The sequence below is a fragment of the Polyodon spathula genome, chromosome 23 (genome assembly GCF_017654505.1).
Source record: "Polyodon spathula isolate WHYD16114869_AA chromosome 23, ASM1765450v1, whole genome shotgun sequence".
Classification (NCBI taxonomy): Eukaryota; Metazoa; Chordata; class Actinopteri; order Acipenseriformes; family Polyodontidae; genus Polyodon; species Polyodon spathula.
The window spans coordinates 24,759,392-24,782,035 of NC_054556.1; the positions used below are offsets into that span (position 1 = coordinate 24,759,392).

At 39.3% G+C, this 22,644-nt stretch overlaps 2 protein-coding genes across 4 annotated transcripts; one reads left to right on the forward strand and one right to left on the reverse strand.

Annotated features, from left to right (window-relative positions):
* Positions 1–609: 609 nt before the first annotated feature.
* On the reverse strand, positions 610–15,622 carry LOC121298240 (transcription initiation factor TFIID subunit 4-like). The gene is made up of 16 exons (XM_041225238.1): positions 15,366–15,622; positions 14,242–15,243; positions 10,681–10,820; positions 10,051–10,170; positions 9,849–9,962; positions 8,615–8,737; positions 8,170–8,259; positions 7,809–8,018; positions 7,251–7,395; positions 6,360–6,459; positions 5,772–5,941; positions 5,277–5,407; positions 5,013–5,138; positions 4,555–4,611; positions 4,306–4,425; positions 610–2,025 (listed from the first exon to the last, which is right to left on the reverse strand). Exons 1-16 carry the CDS (start codon positions 15,595–15,597, stop codon positions 1,858–1,860), a joined length of 3,048 nt encoding a protein of 1,015 aa, XP_041081172.1. The 5' UTR covers positions 15,598–15,622; the 3' UTR covers positions 610–1,857.
* Positions 15,623–17,786: 2,164 nt separating this feature from the next.
* On the forward strand, positions 17,787–22,596 carry LOC121298303 (protein LSM14 homolog B-like). 3 transcript variants are annotated; one of them, XM_041225355.1, is made up of 9 exons: positions 17,787–18,102; positions 18,606–18,769; positions 19,162–19,297; positions 19,767–19,925; positions 20,198–20,281; positions 20,460–20,630; positions 20,757–20,895; positions 20,988–21,144; positions 21,224–22,596. In XM_041225355.1, the coding sequence occupies exons 1-8, from the start codon at positions 17,982–17,984 to the stop codon at positions 21,133–21,135; spliced, it is 1,122 nt and encodes a 373-aa protein (XP_041081289.1). In that variant the 5' UTR covers positions 17,787–17,981; the 3' UTR covers positions 21,136–21,144; positions 21,224–22,596. The 3 variants fall into 3 exon arrangements, with proteins under 3 accessions (XP_041081289.1, XP_041081288.1, XP_041081290.1); XM_041225354.1 differs by having other exon boundaries at positions 20,988–22,596; XM_041225356.1 differs by lacking the exon at positions 20,460–20,630 and having other exon boundaries at positions 20,988–22,596.
* The last annotated feature ends 48 nt before the right edge of the window (positions 22,597–22,644 follow it).

The window sequence follows — 22,644 nt, forward strand, 5'->3', positions numbered from 1 at the left end:
GTTTCAAGTAGAAATAACAAATGCTTTAAAATGATTCTCCTCACTTCGTTAGCTTAACATCGTCCCTCGTTTTGCAGTTGGTCTGACTATCCTCACCTTTTCTGTATCTCATCTGATCCTGATGTGGTTTTCATAAAACACAAGTGTGGGATTCAATGGCAGGTACCAACAGCAATTAAGCCAGGTAAATATAACCCTTCAGCTCTTTGCCATCTCTGTCGATATACTGATCAGCAGAAAATGATTTATTATTATTTTATTTTTTTTAAATCCTGGTTTAATTGAGCTTTAATAACCTCAATTAAATAACTAACGGTTGAAACAAAGAGCGTGCTAATAAACACTCCACAAATGTATTCATGATGTAAGGTAAGAAATATAACAATCATCATCATCAATACTGCATAAAGATTCAGAAAGACCAACTTTCAGCTAGCCTGGAGTTCAGAAAGCGCAGTAGGTATCAGGTGCAAGTAAGAGGAAAACACAGGAGTCCAGAAGTACAGATAACTTTGTTTTTAATGAAGGAGTTAATTCTCTTTCAATCCTATATAAAACAATAGCAATTTTTTTTTATTTTTTTTAATTTTTTTATTTAAGTAAAATATTTACATATAAACAAGTGACTGTGCAAAATGTACAAGAAAAAAGAGGAGACAGGTCTGGGATTTAGTTTTTCTCTGAAAAAGACAAAAAAAAGGATGTAACTGCTGGTAAAAACACTGATTAGCATTCAGTTCACACATTAAAGTCCATTGAAGAGTTTTTTCCCCTTGATGAACGAACACAAAACGACACACAACGAAAAGGAAAACAAAAGTATTTACAATCATAAAAGTACAATCCATAAACAATTTCAATACAATACCTGTGAAAAATATAAAGACAAAATTAGAATATTTAATAAAAAAATAGGTACAAAGAAGGGTTTGGACTCTTGTTTGCTTTAAAGTAGGTCTTATTTAAATGCAGTCCTTATTTTTAGCAAAATAATTATGGTGTACAGAGCATTATTTATGTGCCAAAGTTATATACAATTACTGGCAATTTAGTTATTTTCAGAATTTTTATTTTATTTTTTTATTTACACTTGATTTATACTTAAAACCACTTCTCAGTTAGTGACTTGATATCTTATTGCAATTTTTATTAATTTTAATTTTGCTAGAAAAAAAACAAAACAGTGCAGTAAAATATATTTATCCAGAGAAAAAAGTTATTACAAGTCTTCACTGTTTTTTTGTTTTTTTTGTGTGTTTGTTTTTTTAAAGAACTGTATCAAATAAGTAATATTAAAAAATGAAACATTCAAAACAATGGGCATTTGTTTATAGGCTTCATAGGCCTTTCCTGACATGCAAAAATGCTGTTAAAATCAAGAGAACCCATTACATAGCTCTCCAGTATTCAAACACATACAGCAAACTGACTTAAATAATAGAGTCCTTATTTTGTGGGTGCTTAAAAACTACTGACAGAAAAAAGGTAGTTATTAATTGCTTAGCCTTTCTAGCTCAGATACGAATATATGGCTTATTTTGGCAAGAAGGCAACTCATTTAAAAGATGAGTAACAATAATATGTCCAGTCATAGAATCCACAGTCTGTAATAATAACAATAACTATAATAATACTTATAATAACAAGATTTTATAAAAACTTTTTACAGGATATTTTATTTATAAACACATACAAACCCCCCCCCCAGTCAGATTTTTTTCTTTTTTTTTGTACCACTGTCTGTCTACATGTTACAAAAAAAGGCGCACATATTTAAAAAAGAAAAAAAAAAGGAAACAAAAGTCTCATGAATGCTTTCCCTCCTGCCCATGGAAAGCCTTGCCGGTGGTGCCCGTGCTACTTCAGGAATGCTTGGTACAGCAGATGTGAATGGCTTGTCTCGCTCTCGTTTTCCAAACAGTGCAGGAGGTCCCTGAGGTTAACCCGTGTGATTCGTTGTCGAGTGAACTGCCTCGCCGCGGCGACAGAAGGGCTGCCTGAAAGCGACCCACTTGAACCAGAGCCCTGGAGACAGACAGAATCAGTGTGTGAGAGAGAACGCAAATATCCCAGGGTTATTCGGTATATGCAGTTCACTGCCTTCACACAAATACTGAGACCAGGGCTGGGGTCAATTCCTGCTTTTCGATTCCAATTCCCTGTACCAACACATTGCTGACCAACATTTCAATTAGCAGGACTCTGTTCAAATGAGCTTCTCAGAGTGGCAACAAATTACTTACATTGAAGTCACTGTTAGTCAATTACAACTGGCTTGAAATGAGCAAGCAGAACAATTCTTATTTCTTCACAGTAGATACACAGCACATTGTTGGGAGACGTGTACACAGGCTCCATTTATCCAAGCAATGTTCTAAAGATTATCGATGTAATTGAAGGGATTATTTGCATTGAATGAATGGATATCTGCAAAGAAAACTATGAAATGAAAAACAAAGCTAAAAAGGAAAGAACACTGCAGCTGTGCACTATACTGTATGTCAAGTGCGCCTTAAAACGCCTTGTTAGGTTCTTAGTGTTTTTATTCTAATTGGCTTGCTGATAAACTAGGCAATTTAATTAAGTGCACAGTTGGTAGTGCTGTAGCTCTTTCATTAAACTGATTAGCCTTTTACATTTTAATTCACTGAATAACCAGGAAAAAGATACTTAAGTCCCAATTTGGATGATTTCCTTTATTTTATTTTTTTCCCCCCGAATGCTGATGAGGAGACGGTAATTTACGGTTGTCTAAAGGTATGGCGCTGTATCAGATGGCGTTAGTTTTTAACATGGTTTTTAATTGAGATCCAGGTCATTTTTTTAAATCTCTTTCAAGCAACGTGTGTTTAACACACTGGTGTGGCAGTGAAGTGGAAGAGACCTACCCCAATTGCCACAGTGCACTTTGCACAACTTTTGTGAATGGAAAGTTAAGCTAGTAAAACACTTAGGCACACTTCTGGGAACAGTGATCCCCCTCTGAATATTACAGTCGCAGACCCTCATTATCCATTTTCTCATGTACACAAATTCTACTGTTTGTACATCATTAGCTCGTTGGAAAAAACAGACTGAGAAAGCCTTGTCTGCAACAAAGATGACCTCGTTAGCGTTAACATACTGTTGCACGGAACTGGGGCTTGTATTTTCAGTTGTAGCTCTCATTAAATTTGATCCCTCTGGTTAAAACGTCTTAATATGGATATTACTATTAGGAGTGGGCAATGATATGAAAACTGTGTAATCGATAGTGTGCGCCTATTTTGATATTGATAATATCGATGTCTTGCAAAACACAGAAAAATACAATTGCAATGTCTACATATACAGACGTCAACAGATATTTACATATGAAAAGCAATAACTTACTTTACATTAGTGGTGCTTTGCTTCACAATATCCATGGAGAAGAACAAGGTCTTGTTATATTGTTTCACTATTCCATCATCAGCCACCTCAAAACCGAAATATTTCTATACTTCACTGTGCAGACTTTCTAGCTAATCCGGAAGTAACTGAGTCTTCAGCAGCTCTGCGTGTAACTGCTGACTTACAATACCTTGAAAAGTTAAGTATGGTGTCATGACAAATTTCGCATTACTTCAAGATGTGTTTTGATGTTTTAAAAAGTACATTTCATTTATAATACCGAAAGCTCACAATTTAAAAATACATTAATAATAGCGTAAGTAATGAACCCCTGACGGATGGCCAATGGTGCTTAATGCAGCATGCAGATAGCGTACCTAAACGCCAATCAATGGAATAAAATGGTAAAATAATACTTTAGTGTGTGGTGTTTGCCTATGAGACCGACAATGATTGGAATGTATACTGTGTTTGAGCGTACTTGAATTTTTTTTTTAATCCACTGATATCGCAATATGGAAATTATTATCGAAATCATATCAGAATATCAATATTTGTACCCACCCCTAATTACTATTAAATCTTTTCGACTAGCACCTTCATTGATCGGTTTATAACAGCATCTCGTTAACTTCTTTAAAGGCGATACTACATACCAAAAGGTGTTTTTTTTTTGGTAATGAGAATATATAGGGCATATATCAACTGGCCTGCTGTCAGACGTTGCAGTATTATAATTATCCTCAGATGGAGCCATTGAGCAGGAAACCGAGGCTTACCGTGTTGTGTTACAACATCTAGATTTATTTTACCAGCTCCAAAATATAATGTTCTGTACAAGTTAGGTACTGATTCATGCAGTTTTTTTGAAAAAACAAAAACAAACTAATTAATTAATTAGTTAATTAATTAGTTAATAAAACATAACGATACCTCCGTCGCAGCCCCTGGTCCAGGTGAACCCACTTTCCTCTTTTTTCTCGGTCCTATCGCTGCTAAGGCTGTGAGGTTGGCGTCTCTTTGTCTTATCTGTGCCAGCTCCTGCTGCTGCATCTGTTTTAAAGCAGAATACACCCATCTCAGAGAAGGTAGGTCTTACAAGGGACTACATAAACAAAGGGCCTTGAACAATAATACACAATGAGCCCTGCTGAATTGCCGAGCTGAAGAATGGAACCCGACCTCTTTGGCCTTCTGTTTCAACCGGAGCTGTTCTGGGTCTTCTTGACGTGACCGTGACTAAAGGGGAGACAAAAACAATAAGCCAGCAGTTAGCGCTCTGTTTAAATATCAACGGGAGTACTGGACATCGCCTTTGCCAATCTAGATCTAGAACTTTACAGAAAAAGACCATTTCACATAAAAGGTTACCATCCTTCAGTACAGTTATATTCCACTAGATGTCAGTGTACTCATAATAATGAAGAAGTGTGTAGAGTGATTGAAAGGGAATTCCTACTAATATGAACAGCATGAAGTAGTTCAGCACTTGCATTATTAAATTCTCAAGAATCCTAGAATAAAGTTACCCAACTAGAAATAAAGCACTGAAGCACTGACAGTACGGTCTAGCACACAGTTTTCGGTAGTTTCTTATTCATGTAAAAACGAAGACACGTATATAACAGAAATGAGCTTACCTTTGCTGCTTTCATTAAAATCTCTCTTTCCTGCTCCTCTTTCCTCTGTTTCTCTATCTGGTCGAGCTGCTCGAAGAACTTCAGCTGTGACCGCACATCACTAATCTGTTCATAGCGCTCGTCTTCCTGTACGCACAGACACGCAGCACTTAGAAAACACACTCTCCAGGTATTAGAAACTGTAACCACTGTCTCAGCCACAGCCGTGGTTTCAGTCTTATGTTAAATATCCATTAGCGAAGCACATGGAGTAGACAATCTTACCTTGTATACTATATTCCTTTGCTGCGCAATCTCTGTCACTTTTTCTATTAAGCTCTGTAACCTTTGCTGTGTTGCGTGTGACACAATGCTGACTACGTCTGGCCCCAGTTCTATTATTCCAAATTTTTTGCCTATATTAAACAATATAAAAAAAAAGAAAAAATACATAAACAGTAGACTCAAAGCCAAACTGCTTTTGACATTACTAGACAGCAAACAGGTGACGATGGCTTTTTCACAATCAACACAACCGTTAAATGCAAACATTTGCAAAAATGCAAAAATCTACAAACTCTTCAGCTAGAGGAAGACTTTCATTTTTTATTTTGCTATTACCTTAAGTAAAAAAAAAAAAAATCCATTAAAAATCAACTAAAGAAATGCTTGTGTAATAGAAACTGCTTGGAAAAATTACAGCAGACAAATAAAATGAAAACCTCACATTCATGGATTGATTTAGCATTTGAAAACATTTCTAAAAGAAATTGCAATTACCTATTTCTAATAGTCTTCTGTGCAACGACGCTGTCGAGAGAAATGCTTCGTCTTTACAAGACCTCGTTAGAGTGCCCACGAGTTCCGAGTTCGTCGCGAGAATCCTGGCGCTTTCTTCAGACAGATTCACTCCAGCCATTGATGCGACATCGTTAATGTCATCATCGTCACTGAAACCCAGGGACAGCATTTATTACTCGCATCACCAGTGTGTGCTGGAACAGGCTGCTTTACTGGAAACTGTTCATGTAGAACTTTCAGTCTCCATCGGGGATTACACTCCTGTGTGTCAATATTCTTTTCAAAAGGCTTTTGCAGATTATATTTATTTACCATACTGTATCAATCAATTAATTTGAGCAGCATAAAAAAAAAACAACTAGTGCACTTCTATCCCTATACTGAAGTAAGACAGGTGAGTTACACAACTACAAGAGATACACAAAACATGATGCGTTGTGAGTAAATGGGCTGTTTGATTTGTGTCCATTCCCAGTACAGTATATGCTGTGTGCTGGCTCCTGCTCTTGTGCTCTGCTGCTCTGCTGCTTGACATCTCTGCACCTCAAACCCTGAAACAGTTCTCACCGGAAGGAGCCTCCTGCAGCTTCGTTGAGTTTCTTCCTCTGTGCAGCGGAGGCCTGTGAGAAGCCAGGGGGGAGCCCTTTGTTTCCAGGTAATACGGTGACTTAAGAAGAGACAGGAAAGGGCGTTAGAGTCTGTCTGCATGTTAACATGTTTTTTGCATTTAAAATTCCACTTTGAGTTGAATTCTAATTCAATGGTTAGCAAAGTCTGATACCCTTTTGCATACGGTTGCCCTAGAGGTCCAGCAAAATACCACTCAGTGCATGTTATCTCAAAGTCATTTCAGGTATTCAGAGCTGCCTTGTGGCATCATGTCACAGAGTGTATGTTTCCTGTGTATTGCTTACACCTGTCTGATCTCCTTATCGCACCAACAGGTCCACATAAGTTGGCTTTCAAAACCCAGTTCGGTCGTTCATCTGTCACCATTTCATATGGGGAGTGGGAAAGGCCCTTAAAAAGTTTTCATTAAACAAAATATTATTTCATGAATCTCATTTGAGGAAGTCAAATCATGTCTTGACACATACAATTAGAGAATGTTACTGGTAAACATCTTGCCCCCTCCCTCTATATTCTGTAATATATGTGTGCACTTTTGTAATCAACCAGTAGATGGCAGCCATGCTCAGCCATAAAAAAGGCATTTATCAATGCATGACATGAGGTGTGATTTGAAATTGGCAACACATTTAATGCTGTTTGCCAGATACCTTAGGTAATAGATAATAGGCATTAGTTCATGATGTACATGTTATACTACTAGATGGGTTCATAGATAGTTGAAACTAGATAAAACTTAATTTAGACAGCCGAGAGAAAGAGAAGGGTCTGCGTGAAAAACAACGAAGGGTTTCACTGAAAGAGAGAAGAGTCTGACCGATAGCGTACCTGTCTGAAGAGGTTTCAGCTGCACATGCTGTGGCGTACTCAACATGATCCGATTGTGGGGCGGCCTCAGAGTCACCATGGGGGTTTGCGTCAGGGTTACCTGCGATGGACGCACCACGGTCCCCTGCTGCTGAGACTGGAGAACCTGCAAGAAATGCACGGTTTAAAAAACCTCTCATTTAAGACTTATAAAAACAAGTAAAAGAAACTCTCAACACAGCACAACCGTTAACTCCTCCCCAATCGGCAGACTGCTAGTGCAGTTCAGGAAAAATAACTCAACACAGCAGCCCAGTTAACTGGTCCAGGTTTTGAGTGTCCCACTACATTTTTTGTAAGACAACGAAACAATTTTATTTATTTATTTATTTATTGTCTTTCTGCAATGGTTTAAACACTTTCTTTTCCATATATTGTACTTGACATCTAAACAGAATACTCCATGTAGGGTGTTGTGGTTGTTTTATTACCAAGAGAATGGCTGCAAACAGTCGATCCTCCTTGATGGAACGACTGCACTACTCAAAGAAAGTTATCGATGGTGATAGGAATTGTTACCTGTGGTGTGAGCTGCCCTGGTTTGGTGTGCCCAGGCTGGGGGGTGCTGGTGAGGGTGGCAGTGGCTTTTCCGGCTGAGCGTTGAACCGACGACCCCAGGACCACCGTTGTGAGCGCAGTGCTGGTCTGACTGCTGGGCTGCTGGAGCTGGCTCTGCTGGATGAATGCTGCAGAGTCCGGGGTGAGCTGGCGCAAGGCAGGTAGACTCCTCTGCAAAACATACAGGAGCATGTGGTCAGGAGCTTTACAATGAGATGAAATGGGATTAAACACATAAAATCATCTTTAAAAAAAAACACAACACACATTTTAAACAATTCAACACTTTTTTTTTTTTTTTTTTTTTTTAAGTCGTGGTTACCTTCAAGAAAGGCACAAGATATGGTTGAGGTGAAGAATTGAGTTCCCTGTAAAGCCTGCTTGTAAAATCTTCTGCTTCAATTTTTCCTTCCTGCAAAAAAAGATGGCATTTTAAATAGACATGTACACCCATGAAAGATAAGCGTGATGAATACATCTGCAGGAGTTGAAAAACGGCCAAGTGGTTGCTATTTTTTATTTTTCTTAAGTGGTTTTCAGAGTAATTAAAAAAAAAAAAAAAAAAAAAAAAAGATCCCAAACTTAACAAAGCACTGGCTGTTATAGAGATCATCTTTTTTGTTTTTCACTTTTAACTTGCTTGAAAATGTATTTTTAGTTGAGCAAGCAGTATGTACATTGGAACCACAAGCGGGCATGACATGGAACCACAGAGGAAGCATTTTACTAACGGCCTGTGCCTCTGCACAGTACATTTTCTTTCTTACCAACAGGTTCTGCACCAGCTCCTTCACATTAGCAGCTGTCTCTGAGGACTGCTTTCCACTTGATGCCAGCTTAATTAACGTCGACAGAAAGTTCTTACATTTTTTCACATTTTCCAAGGTTTCCTGCAAAGAAAACAGGATCAGCGCTTGAACAATTGAGAATGCAAGCTTTTGGATGAAATCAGTCAACACATAGATGAAGCAGGTTAATACACACAAAATGCGCTGTAAGTATTTTTAGTTTCCATATAAAATCCAGTCTATTTCTTTGAAAATGCATCTACTGTTCAGATCCACTCTACTGTAAATAATGTAAATCTGGGTTTCACAAAGTTTACAGTATTTCTGCAGTTTTTCCATGCTTTTCCCATGCTTGTGCTGTGCATTTTCCATAGTTTACCCTGGTTTTCCATGTTTATTTAATATGGTTTACCATACCTCGACAGTCTCACTATGCTTTATCACACTTTGCTGTTCTTTTATAAGCCTAGACTTTTATAAGGGTGGAAGAGAAATGTCGGTGTCCCGTGTAGGTCTATGACAATTCATCACCAACAATTTATCACCAGCTATTCATCACCAGCAGTTCATCGCGAGGGACAATTCATCACGGAGGGTATCACACCACAGCTGTTTAAAACGCTACAGGTGAAAATGACCGGTGCGGCGTTTGCAGTTCGAAATTTCGTCGCGTCTAGTGAAAAGCAAACTTGTTATTTTTGTTGTTTTTTTGTTTCTTTTTTAGTTGGGTGGTCACAAACTAGTAAATGTTAGTACATTATGGGTTTTATTTATGTAATTTGTAAGTGAATACGTACTGTATCTGTTATTTATGATTTATTATAGCTCTATTTGTTTTTAGCACAGCTTTTATGATAGATTGTGGCCTTAATCGGAGAGTTATTGTCTGTGATGAATTGTCGCTGGTGATTAATTGTTGGTGATGAAAAGTTCATGATGAGACGTTTGTGATCTATTGTCGCTGGTGATGAATTGTTGGTGACAAATTGACGGGATATCGTCCCATGTAAACACAGTCAACTAAATAAGCAGGCTGGAGTACAGAGACATGATCAACACTGAAGAGACACTAATGCAGATGCTGAGAATAGGTAATCTTCAACTTGTATGCATCAGAACAGCAGTCTGGCAGAGAGGTCTTGTTCCATAATGAGACGAGGAGAGGAGTGTGCTCTGTATCCCAAGTAGTGCGAGTGAAGATGAAGTCTCTTACCGTGGAAGTGGCCCCTGTGGTCCCCGCTACTGTTCTCTGTGGTGTTCCTGGCTGCACTGGGGACGCTGCTCCTACTGAAGCAGTTGTGGAGGCCCCGCCTAGCACAATCTGGGGCTGCAGAAAGAAAAAAAGAAAAAGTTTAAAAAGTTAAAAGTATCTCAGTAAATATGTTTGTAAGCCCTGGAAGAAGTTTCTACTGTACCTGCACGACAGGAGGTCTCTGTAGTGTGGTGGTGGACTGCACTGTGGTCTGGGCTGAAGAGGTCTGCTTGATGATGGTCGTTGGCGTCACCTGCCTGGCAATCATGGGTGTCCCAGGGGCCTGACGATTAACAAAGAGGCACACCGTTACTGAACCCATTATCCATCCTTCCAATAGCTATGCTCTTGGCCTAAAAACAGTACCGTAAAGTACTCAATATCACGAATAAATGCAGCCACCCCGCATAGAAAAAAACATATATTCTGCCTACTGGAAGTACTTTGAAAGTGCATTATGTAATATGTACAAGTTTTCTGCAGATTTATTTTCATGGCCAAGGAATTAAATATTTAATCTCAATGGGTTTATGCTGGAGAAATCCTTTATATATAAGAAAAGGATAAATACATTCAGCAGTTCAAGAGAAACCCCCACCTGGCTAACTGAATGAGAGAGCACATCCTCACAATTGATTTGACCACAGCTGTAAGTGTGGAAATAGGAGAGTTGGAAGGAATGCCAGTGAAACAAGAGTTAGCGGTAAGAATTACTTGGTTTCAATTAGAAGTTACAGTGCGCGTAGGGGGCAGTCTTTTCATTAATTCAAGTAACAACCCAAGCAGCCAGTACCTGCAGCTGAACAGGGGGAGTGCTGGTCGGCGTGGCGGGGCGCGGAGTCATGGCGTTCTGGGACTGGGCCTGCATTTGAGCGAGAGTCTGCTGGTGGATCATCAATAACTGGCCGCTGTCACTGCGCACCAGCACCATCCCTGCAAGGCACAAGCACCACTCTGCGTTAATACACCACTCCGTGTGCTGCCTGAGACCGGACAGGACCTAGTCATACACCTTCAGGGCTGTTTTAAAAAATGTTTGGTTTTTTTTTTTTTGTTACTGCTTTTTTGTGATCACAATCACCCTCTCAAACGGTAAGTTGAAAAATGAGAATACACTTCTAACCCAAAAGGTAGGAACTTGACTTAATTCACAGAAATTATTTTTTAAAAAACAGTCCTTAATAAAAACAATCCTTAAAATGGTCCTTGAAGTTTTGCGAACAGGTTCCAAAATGTTTACGTTATCAGTATTCAATATCAAATAAAACCTGGTAGTTGAGGCGGCAACACAGATGCCATCAAACATTTCCAGTTGGGGAACATTTTCTAGCACTGTGAATCTATTCTAAAGTCCTGGGACGGTTATATACTGTAACTAAGCACCAAGTACCATTAAGAAATACACAATGTTATATTTGCAAACCGCAGCATAAGGATTTCCTTCCAGTGGCTAACATTTTCCTATTCTGTGAAATGGAGAGACAAGGGCTGCCTTAATTTCTCAATGCTATGAAATAAATACAGAGCACACCCTGCAGAACCCCTCCGCTCAGACTATATGGAGGGTTTCCAACCCTTTCCACTCAGCTGGTTCTTATTTCCTCCAGTGGGAGCAGGGTCTGGTCTTCTGGTTTCATTAAAGTCACCAATGTTGGCCAAAGCTCACTGCCTTCAAAGACTAAAAAGGCACTGCTCTTCACCAATGTCCCTTTCAATCTGAAACAACCTGAATTTCATGTGACCAGCGTATAGATTAATGTACCTGGAAAATCACAAAACAGGAGCAGGAGCTAATAGAGCCAAGTCAGATAACAACAGCAGAAAAGTCACTAAGAAGAGAAGGCCATTCGGCTCATCAATGCCCATCCAGTTCCTACTAGCACAGAACTTGTGTCTACTTGGCTCTTAATACAAAGACTCAGCACCAACACCATGGCTTGGTAAACTCATGCACTCACCAATACTGTGTAAAAAAAGGGGTTTCCTATCCAGTGAGTCTCCACTCAACATCCACCTGTGTCCATGGCTCCCGGGTTCTATGCTGTTCCCTTTGTCGACGGGATTTTTAGACCAGCTTTTAAATAAAAGCTAATTATGAATACACTTGAAAAAATGACAGAAATCCCCCTTCTCAATGAAAGGACAAACGTGATAGGCGGTACATGTTTGAGGTCTGGAGTCGTGTTTCCTGGTTCACGAGAAGAAGTTGAACAGCGGTGTTTGCAAGCGTATGGAGGAGCAGTAACTGTTCCGTGCAGGTATACTAGGATTATGATTTTTACAAAAGCAATTATCATTCACATATACTGAAGAACTGGCATTAGGCTGCTAGACACCAACACCTGCTTTCATCCTGATTAGTCCAGATTTTGAACAACCTTACCTAAAGTTACATTAAGTATTACGAGATAGATTAGCGCTAACCGTGACCTGTGAAACCAGCTGTAAATGTTATACAATTCCTTAGATTAAAATCCCTGGAGGCATGATATTATTGAAGGCACAGCTAGTACAAAAAATTACAATTAAATAAAGGCTTTAGAACATAATGCTTCACTAGGTAACACAATAGGAAGTACAGTAGGTTCAGCCCACACTGTGATCAAATCAGGCTAATCGAAAGGTTATTTTTATTGTCAGGTTTTTAATTATGTATTTATTTAGACCTATGTTATTTAGTGCTTATGAAAGGCGAGGGATAAGTGGTCTTGTTCAAATCCTGCCAATATTGCTACTGTAGGTGTCACGGATTCGGAGAGGATAGACTAAACTGCTTGTATTCTCCCTGTAAGAAAAGGGTGTGAATTCAACTTTAGCAGCTGCCCATAAACAGTTACATTGCATTAAGTTTTACTGCACTCATTAGCAGCTTAATAAAACCCCACCTGTTTTGGTTTTAATTATGCACTTGTATTCTTCTATTAAAAAAAGAAATTCACTTTGAGAAAAAGGATGTGTGTGTGTGTGTGTGTGTGTGTGTGTGTCCTGGAAAGTAATTTTGAAGATGATAATAACAGTATAATTGACTGCCTGTTTAAACCCACAGACATGCAGTAATTTTGATCAATAACAGTTCAGCAAAGTTCTGCCTCACACAGGCGCAACACCAAGGCAGTACTGTGGTTTGCAAAGATTCTGAGGCTTTGCGTTGCACTGGTACTAGACATCTGAACAGATAATAAACATGAGATTAATAACATGCTTGTACTTACTTGATCCAATTGGATCTGTCATAACAGTGCTACTCAAACTGCACGTTATTTCAAATGAGTTACATTGGAAGCTATGTTGCGGAGACCCAAGGCAAGCAGAAAGAGTTCTACCTCAGCCTACAAGATATAATACTACACACTTTAAAACCTTGCAGGAGCATGCAACTTAAAAGATACAAACAAGGTGCTGACATACATTCAAAAGGACTGAGTTGTTTTGGGTTGAAAACAATGTGTTGAAAAGCAAGGTGTAAAAAAGTAAGTCAAATGATAACTAGACAGAAATATTAGGATTGTTCTTTTACATGTACTTTTTGTTAAACACACAACATTTTACAAGGAGTGCAACCAGCTGCTGCCCTTTTCAACACTGCCTTAAAGAGAAGCACAAGACTTCAGAAGTTTGAATACCATTCCTGTTGAAGTCTCTGGGCTTAATGTATGACTAAAATAACAATAAAACAAGCTGCTTGTTCATAGATATAGAATGTTATTTTGAAAAGATTCTTAAACAAGACTCAAAAGCTTCTAAAACTTTTACCAAAACATGAATGCAGTGGTTGCTAGGCACATAGCCTGCAATGACTGAGCATTAGCGCAGCTGTTGGTATACCGTTATATTAGCCAGCACTGCCTGCCTCAGAAATGTTTATACTTTGGGATTTGAGGATTGTAGGATTAACGATTAAATAACGAGATGTTATTAGAGAAAAAAAAAAGGTCTGGCCACTTTCAAATTCTGTTTTATATAAAACGAACCAACAAAAAACTTAAGCACTCAAGAAAATGCACAACGCTTTTTAAATTATCATACACAACACAGTAAACATGACTACTTGAAGTTAATCAAATAAACAGCGTGCAATGCACACGCAAATAAAAACTCTGATTATGATTATAATAGGATGAGTTCTACCTGAAAACGGGATACAACCTAGAGTATTGTTTACTGATAAATGCGGATTGTTATTTGTATGCTTTGATCATTATAGGGTTAAACATGAAAATACTTGTAAAGTGAACCACTGTAACACTGCGCAGAGGTCTTTACACAGACAATGATTACGTTATGACAGTAATATATTCATGACACATCGCCAAACGTGTCACATCTACGTTAATCACTAACTTTTGACGCTTACCTGGAGGCAGCTGTATGTTCTGGATGTTTGGCTGATTTTGTGGTGTTTGAGCCATGCGGGGGGCTAAAACCTGTGGAACAATTGCTCGTATCGCGCCAGGACTGTTAGCAACTGCTGCTGGAGTGGAAGTCCTCGGTACGTTTTGGACAACCGGACCCTTGCTGATTCCTGCAGGTGCGCAGGGCTGCTGAGTGGGCACAGTCTGAAGCCCGGAGTGCATAGGTTGACCAAGAGACAAATTGCCTGCATTTGCAACCGCGCTTGGTGCCATTGCTTGCGGTGCAGTTTGTATGATAGTTTTGGGAGACTCCGGCTTGACTACGTGCGTTGCAATGCTGGCACACACGCTTGCTGGGGACGGGTTGCTGTTTACAAGAGAAGTCTGTAACGATATCCCAGATCCCACGGTCGCAGGCAGGTTAGCTACATTAATGGTCGAACTTAAAACGGTATTATTCCCATTTTGCGTCGTGCCCGGTCCGGTTGTGTGCATAGGGGGCCTCACAAGTGTTACGGTAGGTCCGGTTCCTAAAGTCGTTGTCGGAGACGTAATTACAGTCGAAGTAGCACTCTGTGCATTAAAAAAAGAGGTTTGGATGACAGTGTTTGAGGTGGCAGGTAAAACAGTATTTACATTTCCTTTTACAACCGATCCAGGTCCGTTGTTGACCGCTGTGACAGCAGGTGCACTGCCGCTGCTCTTGCAAATACTGGCGGCTGCTGGCGTCCCAGCGAAAGTGGCTGCAGTACTTCCTGAACTGTGAGAGTTCATCGCTACATTACTCCCATTCAAAGTTTGCACTGCAGACGTTCCGGTTTTGCCGCTGCCCGCTCCGTGGTTGGGCACAGGGGTTCCCATGGCACTGACAACCACAGACTTGCCGTGGCTGAGTCCGAGCGATGCCTCAGACCCTGCAGATGAAGTGATCTCTGTTGTTGCATGTAGTATTGCTGAACCCTGGGACCTTGTGTTATTAATAACACCCCCTTGCACTCCAGACCCTGTTGGAACGGAAACAGATGAGTGAGAAAAACAATGCACAGCTCAAGCTACACTATCTCATGCACACATCCGTACACGTTTTTTTCTTTCAGCAAAACACCATTTCACGATATTACATTACCTGCTTTCGCCAGGTCTTGTGCAAGTCCCATTTTGCTCTCTTGGACATTAGCATTACCTCCTACTCCCGCACTGACAATGTGGTTCCCCACGACCGAGCCCCGATTCTCGGAGTTCCCGTGACCCGAACCCGCAAGCTGAGACTCCAGGGACCCAACTAGGTCGCTAACTACTTTTTCATCCACCTCTGTGTTAAAGAAAACCTCATCCAGCAACTCTGAGCCCGCCGCCATCTTCACTGAGCTCGCTGACTGGGGGGCTTACCCAGGCACCGCGCACGCGCGATTTGCATCTACGTCATGAGGGAAGGGACTCCAGGCAGATCTGATTGGCTGCTCTCTGATTTAAAGGGCGGGACAAATGGCTGAGAGCGTCATTATCTAGAAGGGAGAGGATGATACAGCACCGCCGGTGACACAGCCAGGGGTGAACACATTCTAGTAACGTGGAACTGTGATATAAAGCGAACTTCTTTTCATAACACTAAAATATATGCCCGGAATTGCTTGTTGTAACGTTTTTGGGTGTTTATTCCCGGTTTGGAGTCACTGGGACCATACAAAACCAAAGCGACCATTTGTTTTGACGCTTTTGCTTATTGTGCGGTTGTTTCAAAATGGCGGCGTTGTTTTTTTTATATTTTTTTATAACCGATCTGTACCTCCGCTGGCTGTGCGCTTGAGGGCGCCACACTTACTGCCGACAGCATGCACTGGTACTACATGCATGCATGTATCAATTCAAGGTTACTTCACAGATGTGTAAACTGCATCATGGCAATTGGATGGCAATTGTAAGCAATCTGTATGTGATTTTATAATATATATATATATATATATATATATATATATATATATATATATATATATATGAGAGAGAGAGAGAGAGTGTGTGTGTGTGTGTAATTACTATTTTAATGCACGGAAAGAAAGGTATATACGGAAAGGTATATTTTTTACAGAAATAAAGGAATTTAAATTACAGTAGTTGTATGGCATAGTTAATATGTACGCCGTCATGTCAAATGTAAACTTGTTGCAAGGTTGCAGTGTTTATCACACCAAAAACTGTCAACCGTTAAGTTCTACCGCTCAGTTTTTTCCAGTGGGGTGAGCGTGTAGAGCCCTGAACTTTATTTATATATATATATATCCTGTGCTGAAAAAAGCGCCTCGTCATTGCTAGGTACCTGACTTGTAATCAACCTATTTTTCCTTAATTTCTTTCCAACTGCAAACGTATTATACTTCTACGGTCTGTTCCCAACACACGCAACGTACAGTGCACATGTGGCTGAATAATATATATATATAGAAAGATTAAAAAGCACAAATTGAGGACCCTTCTCATTACAGACAAACAAACAACTAATGGCTGAAACAGAATGCCACACAACTAAACATCAACATCCCGAAGGCCAGCCCAATCTCCAGACATGGCCCAGGCAGAACGCGTGTGTGTGGACTGAGCCTGCAAGAATCATTGCAGCGTGCTACCCAGACATCACCGCACATCTGTGGTCGCTGTGTGACCTTTAATGCACCCTTAACCTCAAGCCGTCCACACATGCATTTGCTGAGGTAATGGGACCTTTCAAGATTACCTACTGATTATGATTTCACCCCTGCACAAAATGTGGATTGGAAAACCAGATCATTCAGCTTTACTGAAAACAACTGTACACGTAAATTCACAGATTCAGTTGTTCAACGTCAGAACAAATAACTAAAACAAAAAGGTATACTATGCAGTTAATAAAATAAATGTAAATTGTGATTATAAAAATGCTTTTTACAGCCAAGTAACTTATCCCTGCAGGAAAATTATTAAACAACAAGTGTAACCCTAAAATCAAACATAGGACACATACTAATTTGGGAAATCTGCTGTGTGTGGCATACATATCTTTGCTTGTCCTACTAACACATTCAGTGCCCGAGGTGTGTTCTCATTCTGTTCATATTTGAAAACTAGACTTTGAAAGGCAAAAAAAAAAAAAAAAAAAAAAAAGTCCATCTTCTCATGACTTTATCTTAAGCACAGCAAAAGTCGATGCAAACAATTTTACTTTAAAAGCTTTAACGGCTGGTTGCACATACATCAAATAACCAAAGCGCTGTATGATTAATATACGCAAGGACTGTTGTATTTTAGTGTATAAATCCTAAGGAGAAGTCTTTAATTAGGAAAAACAAACCTGAAAAGTCACACAATTCAAGTTCTAACATTATGGAATTTTCTCCTTATTGGAGTTGATTAAAGACTGGAGTTTATAGTAATCAGCAGTATTTAAAACATACAGTACTATATATATATATATATATATATATATATATATATATATATATATATATATATATATATATCATAGCCATTGTAGATATAAAGATAGGAGCGTGCCCAGGTTTCAAAGGAAGCAGTTCGCACATCTCTACTTATCATCCGCCCCTTTGTCAGCGCTGCCTATAAAACCGTTACGGAGGCGGGTGGGCAGCTCACTTGCCAGTCAGCGAGAGAAGGAGTAGTGAGTAGTTGTAGCTGACTCTCAAAAATAAAAATAAAAAAAACATTAAAATAGAGAAGAAACAGCGGAGGTTTTGTTATTTACAAACCGGCCATGAGCACCGGAACCCCATATATCGGCAGTAAAATCAGCCTGATATCCAAGGCCCAGATTCGGTATGAAGGCATTTTGTACACCATCGACACCGACAACTCAACGGTGGCTCTAGCCAAAGGTAAGACTTCTGAAAAAGCGTAGCTATCTTAATTGCTTTGGTGTATGATTTTTGTCTCGGCGTGGTTAGGTAACTTATCTATTGGAATAATTATGTACTCTATCAGTGTGAAATGCATATTTCGTTAAGGTCGGCACAGAACGATCTTAAGAGTAGCCATTACTTGACTTCTCCTTCAAAAATTACATTTACTATATTTGAACAAATGTAACATCTCGTTTGCTATTCACTTCTAGTTTAACTCAAAGTAAAATTCTAATTAAATTGTTTCATTATGGCTTGGGCACTTAGCCAAATATGAAGCACGTGTGGTTTAATTAAAGCCATCGAAATAAAGTTGTAGATACTTTTAATCTTTCTGCTAGACATGATAGTATCTTCAGATTCAATAACTACTGATGCTCTTAACATTACACTCTTAACTAACTTGTCCAATGTCAAGCACTTTATTGTATGAGACGCTCACTACTCCTTGAATTTAACATGGAAACGTTGTTTGACAGTTAGGTCATTTGGAACGGAGGGACGCCCCACTGAAAGGCCGGTGCCTCCTCGAGACGAGATATATGAGTACATCATATTTCGAGGAAGCGACATCAAAGATATAACTGTTTGCGAGCCTCCCAAACATCACCATGGTCTGCCTCAGGATCCTGCAATTGTTCAGGTAGGTGGGGTTTGGTCAGTCGCTGTAACAGTCGTCATAAACCCATTCATATGGTCCATACACGCTTGGCTGTATAGTGCAATGCTGTTATTTAATCTCGCCAAGGCACGAACATGTAGACTTGCTGGTGTAGTCAAAATGCATACATTTTGGTATTTGTTTAAAGAAACGTCATTAATGTCTGGAGCATTGCTTTTTTTTTAGCTGTTTGTATTCTGAAAGCCTGATGTTTAATTGGTTCAATTGTTAATTTAATCTTTTCATTTTAGTGCATCTGTGAATGTTTTGGTTTACTGTATGTAGCGCAAAGTGTTTTGTGGTTGTGTTTTGCATTTTTATTGTAAATGGTCATTTTAGAAGCTTTACATCTCAAATCATTTAAAATGTTTCAGTCCTCCCTTAGCAGTGCATCAGCTTCTTATCACCAGCCCCAGGTTTCCTACAGCCCGTACCGGGGCATGTCGTCCTACAGCCAACTCGCTGCCAGCTCTCTGCTGAATCAGCAGTATGCTGCAGCATTGGGGTTGGGTAAGTGCAATGAAAGCTGGTCTTTACCGCAATTCAAAACCTGGAAGCTGAGCGTAGTTTTACAAGTAGTTTGTTCTGTGTTTCATGCAGAGTGATATTGGATTCAAACAATGAAACAGTCCAGTTAGTCCAGAGCTAAATCTTTGTTCAACCACTGCTTCAAGAAACTCTTGATCTGTTAATGTCCTATTTAATCTGAAAGAATATTCTAGTTCAGTTCAAAGTGTAATCCTATTTTCTGGGGTAATTTTTCAGTATTTGAAATTCACTTGACTTAAAACCTTAACCTTAGAAGCTTTCCCTTCAAGCATTTCAGTATATTTGATTTAACCAAGCGTGTTTCTGTGGAAACTTAATATTTCTAAAATATCCATTGCTCTTCAAATTCAAATGTACAATAAGTCAGTGTCCATCTTGTGTAGAAGGTATCTTTATTCCGGATTATCTGTAATCAGTATCCTTTTTCCAGGGGCAGGTTTTCACAGCCTGCCTGTTCGCAGGGGCCCTATGATCGAGCAAGCTGTTCAGACAACCCCAGCTGAGAACTCGGTGCAGAAGAAACCCCCCCAGCTACAACAGCTTGGCAGAGAGCTGCCTCAGCGTGCTGTAGAGGAGGCTCCACAGAGAAGTAAGTGCCATTCTAGCAATGTGGTGAGTTCTAAACTGGCGTGACCTAGTGGTGGCGTTTACCATCATGGATATTGGATGGGATCCTTCACTTGAAACAAACGCATCCCTGATAGAAGCACTTGAGTATTTCTGAATCATTTGATTTGGAAGTTGTGATAACAAATCGAGAAATAGCCCTCCCATGTGAAACTGTTTAGTACAGTTTGTGCTTTACAAATTACTTTTTTTTTTTTTTTTTTTTTTTTTTTTTTTTTTTTTTTTTTTAAAAAGTCCCAGTTGGATCTGATACAGCTTTAGACAAAAACCAGGTGCAGAATAATGGCGAGAATAGAAGACCACAAAGAAGACGACAAGGTGAGACTTGGCAATCTGTTTTGAGTATCTGTTAATCTAAACTTATTATAGTTGTATATAGCCCCAATGTGCCAGAACACACGTACCACTATAAAATGTTTTAATGCATAATGGCTCATTTAATTGTAAGCTAAATGTTTGCTGTCCAAATGGCTGGTAAGTGTACCCCCCTCTATAGCAAACAGGAGGTCCAGGAACCGGGGGAAAGGACAGAACCTGGTGGGGAATGTGAATGCCAAGGCCTCTGGTACCATCCAGTTTGAGGCAGACTTTGATTTTGAAAGTGCAAATGCCCAGTTCATCAAAGAAGACCTTGAGAAAGAATTGCAAAACAAGCTGAATATTAAAGGTCTGCATGATTTTGGTTGCCATGATTTTTTTTTTTTTTTTTTTTTTTTAAAACGCAAGCCTGTAATGAGCAAAGTACTTTAATTCCAAAAACAAAACTCTTAATACTCGCATGTTTAACTTGCAGATGGAGAGGAAAAAGGTGACTCTGGGGTTGAGACTCAGAATAGTGAAGGGACAGGAGATGAGGACACCCATGCCCCAAAATGCTACTATGATAAAACAAAATCTTTCTTTGATAATATTTCTTCAGAACTTCAGGCCAGGTAAGTGTTTTATGCCAGTACTCGTAGGCAGTGTAGACTTTTAAGGACATGGCTGTAATGTGATTTCTGTTGACTAAATATTCATGTTGAAGGACTACATGGGCAGAAGAGAGGAAGCTCAATGTGGAGACATTTGGGGTCCCTGGTAGGTTTTTCCGTGGTGGTCTTCGTGGCCGGAGAGGCCGAGGGACAGTACAGAGGATTCCCAACCCACAGAGAGTGGGCAGTGGAAGGGTGTAGTTAGAGTGGGTAAGGATCACTCTAATTGATTTATGTATTGGACTGTATGAATTATTGCTTTGTAACCGTTTCCTCATTTCTTTTCTAGGCCAGTGGTGCTCATCATGGGTTTATACTGTGGAGGCAAGTGTAGCAGAGTAAGGATTCTACTGTTACACTTAGTGTTTTGTGAGAATCTTAAGTGCTATGATTTAAGAGTGAAAATATCTCAAAGTATGCACTTTTTTTTTTTGGTTTTGGACAATTGTGAAGAATTTTGTTTTTTTGTTTCTGGTATTTACTGGAAGCATAGTACTACCTTGTGATTTGATGGGAGGTCAATTTTTAGTTTTAATTTGGTTTAAAAATGCTGTAACTATTTCCCCAATCACAAGATATGGCCAAAATGTTGGTTATTGCTACATATTCAGTGCCTAGGGTGACTGGGTTCTTTGTCTTCCTGAAAACCTTAATGTTGACTAATCTTACGTCTGCTCCACCCAGTGAGGGATTCCCCCACCCCCCCCGTAAACCAAGGAATTTTTTTTTTTTTTTTTTTTTTTAAAGTTTGTCTTTTCAGAACATAAACATGTCTAGAAAGAGAACCAAATATGTTTCCTGTGCAACTCCTGTATTTGGATGTGTGACTCTTGTCACCATGTTTCTTTAGGACCCATTAGTTTAACCACTCTAGTATTCAATTAGAGAAAAATTGAAACTTGCGTTGGCATTATCAACCACCCCACCCTTCCCAGATGCATCTGCTACAAAATCTATGCGGTATAAGAACTTCTGAGTTGCATAATACTCAGTCTATGTAAATGCACTTTTCTTTTGTATGTTGTGTTTTGCTTAGTTGTAAATATAATCTGCCCTGCTTTCTATAAATTGAATCATGGCACCAGAGCAATGGAAATTGTTGGATGACAGACTCTCCAGTTGTTTGCTACCTTAATGGGTGGATCACAATTCAAGAAAGTTTACAATTGTGCTTGAATCAAAAGGTTGTGTTTTTTTTTTAATTGTGTACAAATTTATGGAGACTCAAAGCAAGTCACTACTCCAACAGCCATGAAGAAAAATCTTTGATTCTGGATTTTTTTTCTGTCCCATTGCAAATAAACCTGTTGCTGTAGTTAGACTTTTTTTTTATTACTCATTTTAGTGTTTAGATATAGAATCCCCTGCAGTAACCTGTAGCTGGGGAAGCTACTGTTCATTTCTAATGTGAAAGATGTCAGACCATTGTCTTTAGAGTGTTCCTACTGTGGCTTTCATGCCATTGCATTCACTTCTGACGTGATTAACACTGGAAGTCATACTACTTGGGAAGAAATCAAAATTCTTTACTCTTTGTACTTCCTAAATTTGTACATTAGTTTTTTTTTTTTTTTTTAAACCATTAACTTGATTCCACATGGCTAACCTGTTTTATGTAGCTATGGTAAATATGCTGAAACTGATTGGTTATTCTAATTGCCTCTATTTACTGGAAATATTGCAAGTGTGAAGAATACACATTTAATACAG

Bases quoted from the DNA above. Each gene is read 5' to 3' on its own strand.
- LOC121298303 (XM_041225354.1), top strand. From the start codon at position 17,982: ATGAGCACCGGAACCCCATATATCGGCAGTAAAATCAGCCTGATATCC. The intron at 18,103-18,605 runs GTAAGACTTCTG...GTTGTTTGACAG, and splicing joins AACGGTGGCTCTAGCCAAAG to TTAGGTCATTTGGAACGGAG. The intron at 20,631-20,756 runs GTCTGCATGATT...TTTAACTTGCAG, and splicing joins AAACAAGCTGAATATTAAAG to ATGGAGAGGAAAAAGGTGAC.
- LOC121298240 (XM_041225238.1), bottom strand. From the start codon at position 15,597: ATGGCGGCGGGCTCAGAGTTGCTGGATGAGGTTTTCTTTAACACAGAG. The intron at 10,821-14,241 runs GTAAGCGTCAAA...TGTGCCTTGCAG, and splicing joins GAACATACAGCTGCCTCCAG to GGATGGTGCTGGTGCGCAGT. The intron at 4,426-4,554 runs GTCGGGTTCCAT...GCTTTAAAACAG, and splicing joins TGAAACAGAAGGCCAAAGAG to ATGCAGCAGCAGGAGCTGGC.